Genomic DNA, 14581 nt, shown 5'->3' with positions numbered 1-14581 from the left:
CCTCAAACGCAGGCACGGCCTGGGCTAGAGCCGTTAGCAAATGGGGAGTTCTGCACTTGCCCCAGGGAGGGACAAGACACACACACACACACACACGCACGCACACACGTTATTACAACAACGCATTTGTTCCTCCAGACTCTTGACTCCAGAGGAGCCTGTTCTCCTGCCTCACTGCTGCATGCCAGGGCTGTCACAGCAGCGTCTGTCCTCAGCAGCTAAGCAAGGCATAAAACAGGCAAAGTTGAACCTTCCAACCCCTCCCACCCCCAACTGCTTCTCTCCATAGCCCCTGGTGGTGTCTCCATAGACGGCAGAGTGGTACCTCTGTAGCGGGAGGGTCACAGGTCCAAGCTGCTCTCTCTCTCGGAGGTTCCTTGAATCCCCCCTCTCTTGGGAGACGTCAATGCACAGCAGAGATTTGAGAGAGAGCTTGGCCGGACCCCCCCAGCCTCTGCCCCCATGTCAGTCAGGGCCTGAAGAAGCGTCGTACCACTAAATGCCCAACCATGACCAGGACCACCACCACCAGCATGTACTTCATGTAAACATTGTCCAGATCGAGTGCAGCAACCTAACGGGAAACAGAGAATAACCAGAGCACGTTAGATCTGCCTGGGCCGGGCTGCTGCTCTGCCTGCAGCCGGGTGGCCCCACCAGCCTCAGCAGTGCCATTGTCCCCAGGCTGCACCTTCCACTGGTTGGAGCACATCTGCCTCCCCTCACCCCCAAATCCCCCCGGGACGGCCCCGCGCTCCCGCTGGCTCACCCATCCTCCCTGCTGGGCGATCCACTGGGCGATGCGGTTCCGGAGCATGAACTCGGCGACGTAGCGAGCGATGCGGCGGAGGAAACCCGGGATGCCATGCTGGTAGACGTAGATGGCCATGCGGTAGCCAAAGCCCAGCAGTGCAATCACCCGGCCCCAGTTAATGCCGCTCTCGAACAAGCTGCAACGAAGCCGATGGTCTGGTCAAATCACTGCATGGCAGAGACTTCCCTAGTCTCTGCATCCATGGGCTCCCGAGGAGAGCAGGGCTGGGGATGCTGCACTGGTCCTCCACATTAGGTGCCCGGAGGTCCTGTGCTTTCATGGACGAGGTTATTGAACAAGGTAAGGTGGAATTGGTGGTGGTTGAAGCCATCAGGCTGTAGCAAGCTCTATGTGTGCTGCCAGGAGCAAGAACTACCACCCACCTGTCCCAAAGCATCCCTTGCTTGTGCCTGGAGGTAAGGAACTTTAAATGTAGCTAAGGATAAAGCATGTTGGAACAAGATTTTGCCTTTTCCTGCATAGACAAATGCCTCCAAGACCAAAACCTGATCTGATCTTGCCTTAGACTGATACTCCCAAGGACTGAGGGGGCTCCGAAATGTGCCTGGTTGATGCCTACTGCTCCCCGTCCAGGTTTTGGTTGCTGTGGGCACAAACTGCATCACTGTCTGCAGGTTTGCCACTGATTTATCTAGACTCGCTTTTGAAGGTGGGTTTTTTTCTGGTTTCCAGCAGAGCAAGTAAAAAGGAAAAAAAAAAAAAGGAAAAAATTAAAAGAGTAAACTCAGGCCCTGCGTTTTAATCTTGTGCCCTGTTCCTGGTGGTCCCTGTGTGCCCAGCCAGAGGGAACCGTCTTCTCCGTAGAACCTTGACGTGGAGCTGCCACCATGCGGGTGGCAGAGGGAGAGGGAAGTTAGAGCCCAAGAAGGAACAACAGAGAAACAGGTAGCACAAAGAGAGGGACAGAGGTTAATTTACCTGTTTGCGGCGCGTTAACCGCCTCAGGCTGGCAAAGCGGTGAAAACAGCGCAGCGTGGCTTCCCAAGGAGAGGGGAGCAGGAAGAGGACAGAAGAGAAGCAGTTAGACAACAAACACCGAGTGAAGGGTGCGTGGGGACAGATGGGGCTGTGCTGGAGCCAGGCACGGTTGGAGGATCAATGGGAGCCTGGGAATCCCAGCTTCTCTCCTGGCCCTGCCAGAGCTCTTCTGCATGACCCTGGGCATAATGTCTTGGTTTTCCTACAGACAGAGAGGGGTGAGGACTGAACCCCTTGATGGCCACCTCGATCCAAGCCTGTACCTCAGGGCAGTCCACGCGTTTGCCTTCGCTCTTCACCCTGTTGCTGTGTTTTGAGTTGGCCGTGCATCACCTGCAGGCTCCGCGAGCCCGTGGAGCGTCCCCCATCCTGCATTAGTCCCATCCTGTTCCTCATGGATCACACCAAGGGCAGCGAGTACTTGCCCTTCCCCACAGCCTGCAGCTGCGTTTGCTTTGTGCCTCTGAAAGCCTGACTCAGGGGGACTTCCCAGCTACTAAGCAAGCAGCAGTGGGACCAGCGGCAGGTCTGCCTTGGTCCAGGGCTCGTCGGACCCCTGGAAGGGGGCTGGGACATTCGCTTGGCTTCCCAGGCATGTCCCCCAGACTTTCTGACCCCGGTCAGCTCATGCAAGGACCGTGAGATGATCGTCAGGTGAAGACTGTCCAGACAGTGTGCAGGAAGAAGAGCAGACAGGCAGAAAACACAGGAACCGTCACGGTGAGCTTGTTGGGAGCTCAACCCAGGGACGGTGGGTGAAGGTTGGATGGACAGGGTCTGTGTGCTGGGGCACAGCCGTGGAGACAGCTGCTCCGGGGTGGGGGCAAGGGTTTAACCAACTGCATTGCACCCCATCTGACCTGTCCTTCCCTGGTCTTCTGCAGGAGAAGGCATCCAGCCGACGCTGAGGGAGCCGGTGGCCTTACCTGGAGGCTATTTTGGTGAAGTACTCATAGGCGTTCTCCTTGGTGGGCTGCAAGGATTTCAGCATGTAGCGAAACTCGGCGTCGTACCGCTCGTTAATGTCATCACCGATGATGGCCAGGCGCCTTCCCACCCGGCTCCCAGTGCTGCTGAGAGGGAAGACAGCGTTATGGACAGGTCAGCAGGACCGAGGGGTGGGTCTGTAATGGAGCCTGGCTCGGGATGGGGTTGAGGGAGGTGCATACAGTTGGCTATCAGAGTTTTACCTGCCCAGATGCTGCTCGATCTCCACTATCTCTGGGTCCATGGGCACTTCGTCCCCTCTCTCCTCTCTCTCCTGTTGGTAGCGGTAGAAGGCATAGCTCCGAAACACCTCTTCTGTCTCCTCCACCACCTGGTCTTCTGTGAGAGGCAAGAGGAAGAAAAGTCAAGGGAGCAGCTCGTCTTCCCCCTTTCCCAAGTTGGAAAGAGACCATCCTTCGTTTTCAGCCCAAATTTGTGCTGTATTAACACTGTCCTTTTGCAGTAAAGCAAAAAGAATCCAACAAAAATTAGTTAATTTTGAAGCCAGGCTTTGTTCCCGGGGGCACAGGCTCACCTTCTGAATCCCTTTCTGGCACGAGACAGCTACAGGACTGTCACAACACAAACCAGATGTTCAAGCGCCTGCGCTTGGCAGCGCGCTCTGCGTACCAGCCCCTCTCCCTGCGGGCATCGCTCAGCACAAACGAGTTCAGGAATCTCAGATCCAAACCCAAACTGGAGGCAAAGCTCCGTCTGGCGCTGCCCGTCAACCCTCAGCAAACAACCTTGGTTTTCAGTGTCACTGCCGGCCGTGCCCTCGCATGGCATCGGCAATGACGTGGTGAACAAAAGTTAAATTGGTCATTTTAGTATAATTCCTTGTTGATTCAATCGCACATTGCTGGTCTCACGTACACCCATCAGCCCGGCAACGGCAGGGCAGGGTTTGCAGCTTCTGCACGGGCTGCTGGCAGGAAGACAAAGGAGAAGAGCTTTTGAATAACTCATAAACCGTAACCCGGATTGGTGACTCCTCGTCCTGCACTTGAAAGCAGACAAACAGCCAGGCGGTAAGTCTGAACTGAACGCCTGCTCCAGCACACCCATTGCCACCGGGTGGGAGCAGACACCTAAATCCCCTGCTCACAAATCCCCATGGAAGCAATAAGCCCATCGCGCGGTGAGCAGGAGGCTGTCGTGGGGGGAAGCTGGGGCTGATTTTGGGTGCCACAACTTCCTTCCCCTGCTCTCGTAAACACGCAGGGCTCGGCACGGCAGGTATTCGGGGTTCAGCAGGGGAACGTGCCCGGGCAGTAACGTCACCCGGCCCCGACAGCGCGCGAAAACCAACCCGGCTCCGGGCAGGCAGGAAGTGAGTCAGGGACAACCAGCGTGACAAGCGTGTCCCTGCTCGGCTCCAGACCTGCGTGCGTGTCCCCTGTCCCCTTGGGGAAGAGCAAGGGTCTGGACATGGCCAGGACCTGCCCCCTCAGGAGCAGGGAGCCCCTGGCGAGGCGTTTCAGTCCCACGGGTCCCATGGTGACCGATACCTTATCACATGCGCTGCATTGCTCCTGGGGAAAGTACCCGGTCTGTCACGGGATGTCTCTGATTAGAGCACGGTTTCAGCTGGCTTGAAGCAATCTGGGCTAGAGCACCAGTCCCCAGCAGCCCAGCTAAGCCACCCCCGAGGTCCCAGTAACACAGTTCTTTCCAGTTTCTCTTCTAAGGTGCAAAATTTGTAGGGGACAGAAATGGTACGGACAGATCAGGGCCCCTGCCCCTTTGACAGGGTATCACCGTTCAGGGTGGAGCTTCACAGACATGAAACGAGGCGCAAAGCCCAGGTAAATGAGCTACTTGGGGATGTCAGAAGCGCAGGACCCTGCGGACCTATGGCTTTAGGTGATCGTCCTGCAAGGACTGATGGTGACCCACCACAGATCAGCACATCTGCACCAGCAACGCTCTCTAGCAGTAACGCAGCTCACTGCAGCCAACCCAGCTAAAACCATTTCCCAGTATATCCACTCCCCATGGTGGTGGATGCTGTTCTCCGGCCACTGGAAATTGCATTTCCAATGCAGAGATGCTCCAAGAACGTCCCAGGGCGGAGATGTGAGGACCTGGCCTGGTGGCCACAGCTGTCCCGGCAACACTGCTCCGTAAAACCCCGCATCCAAGTCTCCAAAACATGCCACACTACTCGTCACAGCATTTTTCTAGATGGTCACATCGACATGGCCCATGTGCGGCTCCGGGGAGACAGGCCCAGCCCCGGATGGGTGCGGGGAAGGGAGAGGACCTGTCATGCAGAGACTCGGGTTACACTGAGTTCGGGCTGGGTAAATAAAGGTGAACGACGAGCCCCGGTTGCTGTGTTTTCAGGGGATTGTTTTTTGTTTTGCAGGAACGGGTTTATTTGGCGGTAAACAGATCCCAGCTCATGGAGGAGCCGGGGCAGCCAGCGACCGTGCCACCGAGAGCCAGAAAACGAAACCGACTGACTCACAGTTTCAGTGAGAGGCCGGGTAAACACACCATGAGGAGAAAAGAGGAAATAAGCGTACCAAAAAATTCCCTGGTTTTAATTACCCCAGGCACTATTTTTAGTAACACAAGAGCAGGAGGACATGCATCTTTTTCCCCTCCCTGAGGTGCTAACCCACCCGGACCATCTCTGGGTCTCTCCCACTCAAAGGAAGAGGATCTGGATGAAGATTTGCCTCGTGGACTCCCAGTACCAGCAGCGGAGAGGGGGAGAGCAGTTTGGAGCTCCTCTGGGATCTTTGGGCTCCATGTGGGATCGTCGGGGCCGTGTTGGGGGGACTCACAAGCTGCTGTGAACCCCCCCGCTGCAAGGGAGGACCTGCTCCGCTTCTGCTTCGTGGAGCAGCGATGCTGTCGTCCTCGGTCCCCAGGTCACCCTCAGCATCTAGACCAGACCTACCCCAACACCAGCCTCTTGCCTGGATCCACACCGTAGACAACACTGACCGGACCCCAGCCATTCTCAAACACGCAACACCCTCATTTCTCTGCAAGATCCTCGATTCCTCCCTGTTCCCATCTCCCACAGAGCAGCTGCGCTATGGGGAAAAGCTGGCGGGTCTCCCCAGAGTTATCCGTCAGACCTTGTCACAGCTAAAGAGCCCTGCTACAGACCGTAACAATGACAGATGCAACCTGGCAGCATCCCCTTCGAGCTCCAGAGACAGGCGGTAACTACACTGAGAGGTGCATCTGTTTGCACAGAGGGGAAATATCCAGCCTGGAAACAGGCTCCGAAGGGAGAAGGTGGCTCCGGGGAACCAAGAACGGTCTCCGGAGAGTTCTGCCTCGAGGGGAAGCTTAACTTGTGGTAGTTGCAATTCAAGCGTGGGATGAGCAGTATCTGCGATAATGGATTTGGGTTAGGTTCCACTGGTGAAAGCAGCCCCTTGTGAGACCTATGGCCTGCCAACAGCAATCCAGGATCATCAAAGGCTCATCAACCTGACGCTGCGTCGTGCTGGCATCATCCTGCACAGCTTGCACCCAAGGGCAGAGCTCCTAAACGGGGAAAGGGAAAACTGCCATCCCAGCCAAAAGAGGAGCAATATCCTCCAACAGCCTCCCTGCAGAGCTAAGGGGCAAAGGCCCTGGGTTTTAAGACAGAAATTCTTCTGTCAATAAGGGAGATTCTCTGGCCCAGATTCTGGACTGGACTCAAGAAACCTGCTTTAATTCTCATGTTCAATGGTGTCCCACCAACGCACCCAGAGTTACAGGCTCGCAGCAGGGGCCGGGGGCTACAGCAAGGTTTTGCGCTGGTATTTTGCTGCCCAAGCTGAGACCTCTCCTGTATTTGCTAATTTACCAAACTGGAAAGGGAGGCTGGTCCCAGTGCTCTGTGCGTGCCCGAGGTGGGTGGGCATCTCAGCTCTGCCAATGCATCTCCCTTTGCCCCCATCAAGCTTTTCATAAAAGATTTTTGGGGCATCCTTTGCAGGCCAGAACAAAGGAGTCATGAGGCAATTCCATACCAGTTATTTCCCAGTACAGCCATCCGAAGGATGACTTTTTTTTTTTTCTTTTAATAATTGAAGCCACGTATTGATGAGAGATGCTGTTCAATGGGAAGGCCAATACTCTGTGTCTGTGCTGGAGATAGGAAGTGCGTGGGCACCAGACAAGAGAAAAGTATGTTTAGGTGGTTTTGGTTGCCCCGCAGAATGTATGAGAACGCAGGCTAAACAGGCAGCTCACAGTTTTTGCTACTCCTTTTGCAGGCGGTCTTGGCGATGAAGACGTGGAGATGCTCACAGATGCATGACTGCCGTCCCTAAGCAACGATCTATCCGTTCAGGACTCGCTTCACATGCAACGTGAAGTCCAGAGCTAAGACAAACAACCAAGGCCCAAATCTGACACCTCTCTAGGTATGTTACGTGAGTGTTAAACACACGCAGAGAGATGAGGCAGCCCAGGCAATCTGAGGAAGAGAACCATGGCCAGTCTGACACTGTGATTCAGGGTGGCTGGGCTCTCCATGCACAACCCCGACACCTCGGGCGTCAAATCTCTCTCCCTCTCAGTAATGAGCAGATACAGCGATACATCACCTTTCTCAACAAAGTGCTTTGGGATTCCAGCTAACGTGGTCCACACAGGAGGAAAGTGTGACCACACAAACAATATTTTCATCCCGAAGACTGGCCCCTCTGCAGCGTAGGGGAGCTGAGCTGCATTTGGCATGGGTACCTGCAAGCGTGAGGACAGCCACGTCCACGGCTTGTGCCCCAGATCTGAGCCTCCATGGAATTACCCGAACCGTTCCCGTAGCTGTGTGTGTACCCTGGTGGCATGTCTGAACAGGGAGGCGCTGCCACCCCGCTGCTACAGCTGAGAACCGAGGGAGGGCAAGGTTAATTTTCTGAAGTATGAGCCCTCTTCTCTGAGCTCAGCTCAGCACCCTTGGTGCTGGGCCCCCCACCTCCTCCTTCGGCAACGTTTGCTCCCCTTTGCATGAGCTAAGTTGCTCCTCCTCTTCATCATGTACAGCCAAGAGTATGAAGCTCCTGCCTTTATTTACAATGCCCTAAAAACACCACAAGTGCAAGCGGCCACCCGACCTAGACAGACACCGCAGCATCTTGTCCGTGCCCAAAGCAAGGGCTGGTAGAACAAGGACTCAGAACGATGCTCAAGCAAACCCTTGAGTAGCAGATAAATCTCTTCACTCCCTACCATGTCCAAAGATAAACGAACAGAGCAAGTGAGCCCTAAATGAAAACCAGGCTTAATACCTGTTGACAAAAGCCTTCTTCGGCCCCGTAATCCCACAGCTCGTGTTGGTGGAAGCTGCACGTTTCTGCTTCCGCTGGAATCCATGAGGCTTCTCCCTAAGAGGCGTGCGGAGATCCCACCTCCAAATTCCACATGGACCGCCCCCCCCCGAGTTTTGGGAAGCGAAGGGATGCCGGTACTGCCCGTAAGTGTTTGCAGGCGTACAGGAAGCATGACTGTAAAACAGTGTGGTTAGAGTTCAGGGCCTGATCCTCTCGCTGGTTTTCACATCAGCATCTCATTGGCCTCAACAGGAAATCAGCATATGTAAACAACTGCTCTTATTTATTTATTTTCATACCTTGTAGACTTTGGTAAGGGAAGGACAAGGTATTTTTTTCTTCCAATGTATTCATGCAAGATCTAGCACAAATGGTACTCGGAGGCGGAGAGGAGCCCAGGCGATGCCAGAGCCTAAATAACATTATCAGGCCAATAAAACAGCTCTGAGCTGGATCTGAGCTCACACACATAGACAGTTCGGTACAGCGTCTAATCTCCATTATTGACAGAGTCGCAGTGACTCACTCTTATTTACAAGTCCACCTGCAAAACAGGCTAAGAACTCACCTGCCTTTAACAGCTTTCTGTGCAGCGGCATTTTATCATTTTGGGATGAAACAGGAGCTGAGGTTTTTCCCAGGTTCCTTTCGGCCCCGTTCCCAGTTTCACCCATTAGTGTGAAACGCAATTACACAGTCTGCTGGGCTCGGCACACGTGAGAAACGGACTGAACCACTTCCGAATGATCGTGAGCCGTAATTTTTCACCGCTGTTATGTCAAGGCACCACCGGAGACCTGATTTCATCCAGCAGCCGACGCAACGCGACCGAAACCAACCGCCTGAGACCAGGCGCTGCTCACCAAGGGGTGTTTCTCTGTGTTTTAAACATTGAGCATCTTTCATTCTCTTGTTCTTAGGGAAGGGAAACAAACGACACCAGGCCCCAGCCGTACATCTCGTAGCCAGCCAGGGGAATCTGCCCCGAGCCCTGTGCCCACCTCAGCCTGCACAGAGCAGCCAGCACACCCCAGTCCGGCAGCTCCCTGCACATTATTTTTTCCATGCCTTTTGAGCCCCCTTTGCTGCCCACCGCGCCAACCCCATGCCAAGAATCTCCCAAAAGCATTGAGCGTGCGCCCTCCCGGTTCAATCCGGCATACCTTTATGGAGCTCATTTGTTACCCCAGTCTTGCAAAGGGCCCTGGAGGTATGGAAAACCCACCATCTTCTCACAGAAACGCAGCAGGGGAAAAATAAAAATTAAAAAAAGGGTTGAAAATGCTTCCTCCCCTGAATATCACAGCAAGGTTTTTACCTGAGTTGGGCTCTTGCGACAGCCTGCGCCCATTGCTTCCCCGGCGTCCATGGGCCCTTGGTGGGTCACCGTCGTTCCCTGAGGCCATTGCAGAGAGATGCTCAGGAGTATCAGCTTTACCTGGAATGACGAGAGGCAGTAAGTGACCCGGGTTATGAGCAGCCAGCAGGGACACTGGAGCCTCGCCACCCCTTGCTCCCTCTCTCGCCTCCCAGGACAGCCTTAGGAAGCCCCTTTGGCCGAGCCAAGCGCTCAGAGGAGCGATGCCGCCTGCTTTTATCTCTGCCAGCGACCTGGCTCCTCCCTTTCCCCCATTCCTGGCCACACCAAGTCCCTTAGCTAGATTTCTCCTCTCTTCCTGACTCTTCTCGGTGACGTGTTTGCAGACAGTCATATGCCAGAGGAGAAAGTCACCCAGCTCCCTACCCGACTTCACCACCTGTACTGGAAACCAGCCAGCTGTCCCCTGACCCGCTCGGCAAGTGCCAGGGGCTGGGTTCTTACCCAGCCCAGACAACGGCAGCATCTGTAGTGGCTTCACGCTGGGATGAAAGCAAAACAAAATCTCAGCACAAAGGGCTCAGACAACTCCCCGGCTGCACCTGGAGAAGGTGGCTGGGAACTGAGCCGTGGGGCTCCAAAATGCTGTGGCCACGAGGGTTCAGAGCGTGGCAAGAGGAAACCGACCCGCGACCGCGCCAAGCTGCCGTGGCTCCCGCGCGGACCTGCAGCCACGGCGCCCACTTCTCCTTGCAAGCACCTCCTACTTATTTTCCACAACTTCTACAAGAGATGAGCACTCTGTTTCCCTGTATATAGTTTCCCCTGTTCTTTATTCTGAGCTCCTCTCAGAGTAAGAAAATTGAGAACCAAACGCGCGGCTCCTACTGCCCCTGAACTTCACAGGGATCCTAAACCTTAGGGCTCGTCACGGTCCTCAGCTCCTTTACCCCTCTGCTCGTCGCAGTGACCTCAGCCCTGGTTTTTGCAGAGAAGGAAGCGGGGCCACGCAGCCACCGTCGGGGTTAGAGAGAGATCTCTGCGGCTCCTGGCCTCCCGCTGGCATGCCAGTACTTGTTCCCGGGCCAGGCTTCTGCAGGGCTAAACTGGTGGGGTTTCTGATTTGCACCAGGTTAAAATTCATCAAGACACACTCACAGCCAGAAATTTAAATTGTATCCCGAGCAAAAATAAAAGCAAAGCGTTGGTTATGGATAAATAACCACTTATGCCAGGATTAGAAGCGCAACACACATGGTCGAAGCTTATATCTTTACACTGAAGGCTATTCAGCAGAAAAAATAAATTGAGACCATAACTGGTAATGTAAAGTACAGCCTGCAGTCAAGGTGGGGATGGGGGGCTGGAAATGCAAAGCTTATCAGCCCGGCTTAGAAAGCCATGGTGTATTTGCATAGCTGCATTCAGTGAGCCCGAGCCGCAGTGACACACAGATGGAGATGCTGTTTTTTCCTACGCGCCTCTGAGGACAGGATTTCCCTTTTCCTCCCCAACCTCAAACATCCCCATCCAAGGAAAAGCTGAAAACACGATGAGGATCAGCAGCTGGGACCGAGGGTAAAGCAGGGAGGAGAACTGGCTCCCACTTGCCCAGATCAGCAGAGATCTGGGCTCCAGAGCTGCTCCTCTCCTTGCTCTTCTCTGCTCTGGGACATGATGGAGGCAGCTCAGGGAGTGTTTGGAGCAGATGCTCGTGCCCCCATCCCCTCCTCTGCAGGAGAAACCCTCCTGTGCTTCCTCCGCTGCCATCCCCAGTTCTTCCTCGGGCGCTGAGCAAGGCTCCAGCTCCAGCCTACCCTGTGTAGGAAGGCCTCGGTGCCTTTCAAAGGGAAGCAAGACTCACAGCAGCTCTCTGGAGTTCGTGGGTAAGCGAATTCCTACTGTACTCTGCAGTGCTACAACCCAAGGATGCACCAAGCGCTGGGGAAGATGGGGACTCATCCAGCCAAAGAGTTCAGCTGCCTCTGGAACTTTTACAGTTTGGTCTCTATAGACCAAACGTGCAAACGGCTGTGTTTCACATCACCCCACAGCCTCCGACCCAGACCTCAGCCAGGAGTAACAGGGGATTTCTGATGCAGACCCGACTGCTCAGGATGAAGAATGGCTGGTGACTGCAGGAGTCCGAGAAGAAGCTGACTCGTGATTCTTCACATTTACTGTCTGGCAAACCCTTAGGAAGCGGCAGGCTGCGACTGCGGCCGTCATTTAAGAGGAACTTTCATTTTCAGTTTCCTTCTCGATATAGTTTCTTGCAGCGCTTTCTTCTCTTGCAACACGGGACACTGCAGCCCTTTTGCGCACACGCACATCTGGGACCAGCAGCCACGTCCCCGTCAGCACGCTGCCGGTCTGCAACCTGCTCCCCGGGGAGGACCCTCAGCTCCCACTTCTGCAAACCAAGTGAACGCCCAAGATGTCTTACTGCCAGGCTCTGCTGCCGGCCAAAGCGCCTCAGACCATCCTCTCCAGGATCAAAAGCACTGCTGCCCTCATTCCTCCTGCTTCCCAGCCCAGTGCCCCTTTGATTTGCCCCATTCCCCCTTTTTATGAGAAGAGCGCAGTGTGAAGGAAGACATGACACCCATATACTTAAAGACAGCCCAAGGCAGCAGAAAATGAAGGCTCTCCAGAACTTGGGATAGGGCTCAAGGGAGGGTTTGGGGGAAGCTGGTTGCTGGGAGCAGCCCCTTGCTCTCAGCAGCTGCTATAAGATTCAGCCACACCCTGATTTTTTGCTCTTTTGACCCACAAAGGGTTAAAAGAAGCAGACGGCACCTATAGGATGTGGATTTAGCAACACCTCCAAGGTGGCACAGGAGTCTTATCTTTATTAATGAGCACATGCCATGCAAACAATCAGCCCTCCTGGAACTTGCCAGCCTTCCCTAATAAAAGGAGAAAGACCTTTGCCTCACCTGTTTCTCAGTTCACCCTCATCTCCTTTCCTTCAAACATCTCTGATACATTTCTTGTGAGCCCTCATGACCTGCTCACCACTTCTCCCAGCTTTTCTCCCCAGGAAAGCGGCTGGGTGCAGGGAAGACGGTGGGACCGGCCCAGAGAGGGAGGCAGAACTGCAAGCTGCAGGAGGGGAGAGGATCTGCAGGAGCAGCCATAATCCCTATGAACAAGCCTGGTTATGGGGCTCTGAAGTCACCCTCCGACATGTTACGAAGATCCTGTTCCAGGAAATGAGCGGAGCATCCTCTGGGATGAGCATTTCGCAGGTCTGGCCCTGGGCCTGCACATGGGAGCCATTCCATCGTACAGGGCAGCTAACTCCCTGCAGGACAGAGATCCCGCAGGATCCCTGTGCCCTGCTGCCATCCCTGCACCGACAGCGCAGGATCAGCCCCGCTCCTCCCAGCCTGCCCGGGAAGAGCAAACAGGTGAGTTTGCCCAGTTTGGCATCTACCCACCCAGCACGGTACCAGGGTCCAGCGGGCCCACAAGCTGCAGTAGCCACAGGCATTGCGGCCAGGGTCCCCCCCACAGCCCTGTGCTCCGCGTCCCGGCGGTTCCCAGCTGCTGGGCGGGAAGCCGTGCAGGCGAGCCTGCAAAGCCACACGTGCCGTGCCCACGGCTGAGGTCACAGCCCAGAGCGGGGTGACATGGATGTCACCCCGGTCCTCAGCGTGGCACAACGCTTCCCACCGACAGCTCACACAACTCTGGCCACCCTGAACTGGGCACGGGGGGTGCCGGGTGCGGCTGTCACCGCCGCCACCTTGCAAGTGGGAGGGGAAAAAAAATCCCACTTGGAGGAAATATTATTAAAAGAGGCAATATCCCCTCTTTGGGGCACCGAGCAGCTCGGAGAGAGACCTTTCAGCCCGGTCCCAGCTACCGCACACACCGGAGTGCTGCTGGCTGAGGTACCCTTGCGTACTTTAACCTTGTTCACCGGGCGGTGCAGGATGAGGCCCTGCGGCTCTGCCCACCCCTCCCGCCTTCCCGGGGTCCCCCGGAGCCCACCGGCACCCCGGGGCTCCCGGTCCATCCCTCTCCCGGCAGCCGCGGCACCGCCCGGCCGGGCCCGGTGAATAGCGATAACCCGGCTCGGGGGAGGCTAGGGGGGAGGGATGGGGGGGTCCCCCTGCTACTTACCGCGTCCCGGCGGGGAGCAGGGGTGTCCCGGGGAGCTAACGCATCCCGGCGGGGAGCTGCTCCATCCCCGCCGCCTCCCTTCCTGCCTCCTCCCCGGAGCGCGGCGCGGGGGAAGGAAGCGAGCAGGGCCGGGGAGGAGGAGGGAAAAGAAGAAGAGAGAGAGAGAGAGAAAAAAAAAAAAAAAAAAAAAAAGAAACCCAACCCCAGACCATAGATGCGGGGCCGGGAAGGGCTCAGCTCCCTCTAGAGGCACCTTCCCCGTCCGGAGCGTGGGAAAGCGGCTGCGGTTCTGCGCAGCGCCGAGCATCGCGGCGGGGCCGGGGGTAGCCGTGGCGGGGGGCAGCGGGGCTCCTCGGGGGGCGCCGGGGGTGGGGGTGAGGCTGGGGCATCGCCTGGCTGCGGTTTTGCTGGGAGCAGGATTGGGGCTGCTCTGCCAAGCCCAGCGCTGCAGGGACGGAACGTCCCATCCCATCCCGGCACCCTGCTCACCACGATTCCCCAGGAGTCTTTCTTTGGCTTCTCCCCGGATTCTCCAGCGATTTCATAGAATCACAGAATGGTTTAGGTTGGAAGGGACCTTAAGGCCGACCCAGTGCCACCCCCTGCCCTGGGCAGGGACACCTCCCACCAGCCCAGGTTGCTCCAAGCCCCGTCCAACCTGGCCTTGAACCCCTCCAGGGATGGGGCAGCCACAGCTTCTCTGGGCAACCTGGGCCAGGGGCTCACCGCCCTCACAGCAAACAATTTCTTCCTAATATCCAATCTAAATCTCCCCTCTTCCAGTGTAAATCTGTCCCCCCTCATCCCATGGCTCCCCTCCCTGCTCCAGAGTCCCTCCCCAGCTTTCCTGGAGCCCCTTTAGGGACTGGAAGGGGCTGGAAGGTCTCCCCGGAGCCTTCTCTTCTCCAGGCTGAACCCCCCCAGCTCTCTCAGCCTGTCCCCACAGCAGAGGGGCTCCAGCCCTCCCAGCATCTCCGGGGCCTCCTCTGGCCCCACTCCAACAGCTCCGTGTCCTTCTGCTGTTGGTGCCCCAGCGCTGGA

General features: G+C 56.0%; 1 protein-coding gene across 4 annotated transcripts; it reads right to left on the bottom strand.

Moving 5' to 3' along the window:
* Positions 1 to 298: 298 nt before the first annotated feature.
* Positions 299 to 14060, bottom strand: BAK1 (BCL2 antagonist/killer 1). Of its 4 annotated transcripts, XR_012584364.1 has the most exons (7): positions 13541 to 14060; positions 9410 to 9529; positions 3004 to 3139; positions 2740 to 2883; positions 1754 to 1812; positions 770 to 950; positions 299 to 574 (listed from the first exon to the last, which is right to left on the bottom strand). XR_012584364.1 is itself a non-coding variant. In XM_074564322.1 (6 exons), the coding sequence occupies exons 1-6, from the start codon at positions 14010 to 14012 to the stop codon at positions 470 to 472; spliced, it is 1161 nt and encodes a 386-aa protein (XP_074420423.1). In that variant the 5' UTR covers positions 14013 to 14060; the 3' UTR covers positions 299 to 469. The 4 variants fall into 4 exon arrangements, 3 of the variants coding, with proteins under 3 accessions (XP_074420423.1, XP_074420425.1, XP_074420426.1); XM_074564322.1 differs by lacking the exon at positions 1754 to 1812 and having other exon boundaries at positions 2740 to 2886; XM_074564324.1 differs by lacking the exon at positions 1754 to 1812.
* Between the last annotated feature and the right edge of the window lie 521 nt (positions 14061 to 14581).

This window comes from Larus michahellis, chromosome 21, assembly GCF_964199755.1.
Source record: "Larus michahellis chromosome 21, bLarMic1.1, whole genome shotgun sequence".
NCBI lineage: Eukaryota > Metazoa > Chordata > Aves > Charadriiformes > Laridae > Larus > Larus michahellis.
This window is presented reverse-complemented; position numbering and strand designations above follow the sequence as displayed.

Excerpts from the sequence above, each read along its gene's own strand:
- BAK1 (XM_074564322.1), bottom strand. The coding sequence starts at position 14,012 with ATGGGATGGGACGTTCCGTCCCTGCAGCGCTGGGCTTGGCAGAGCAGC. Across the intron at positions 2,887-3,003 it reads ATCGAGCAGCATCTGGGCAG|CAGCACTGGGAGCCGGGTGG; the intron begins GTAAAACTCTGA and ends CTTCCCTCTCAG. Across the intron at positions 575-769 it reads TCGCCCAGCAGGGAGGATGG|GTTGCTGCACTCGATCTGGA; the intron begins GTGAGCCAGCGG and ends GTTTCCCGTTAG.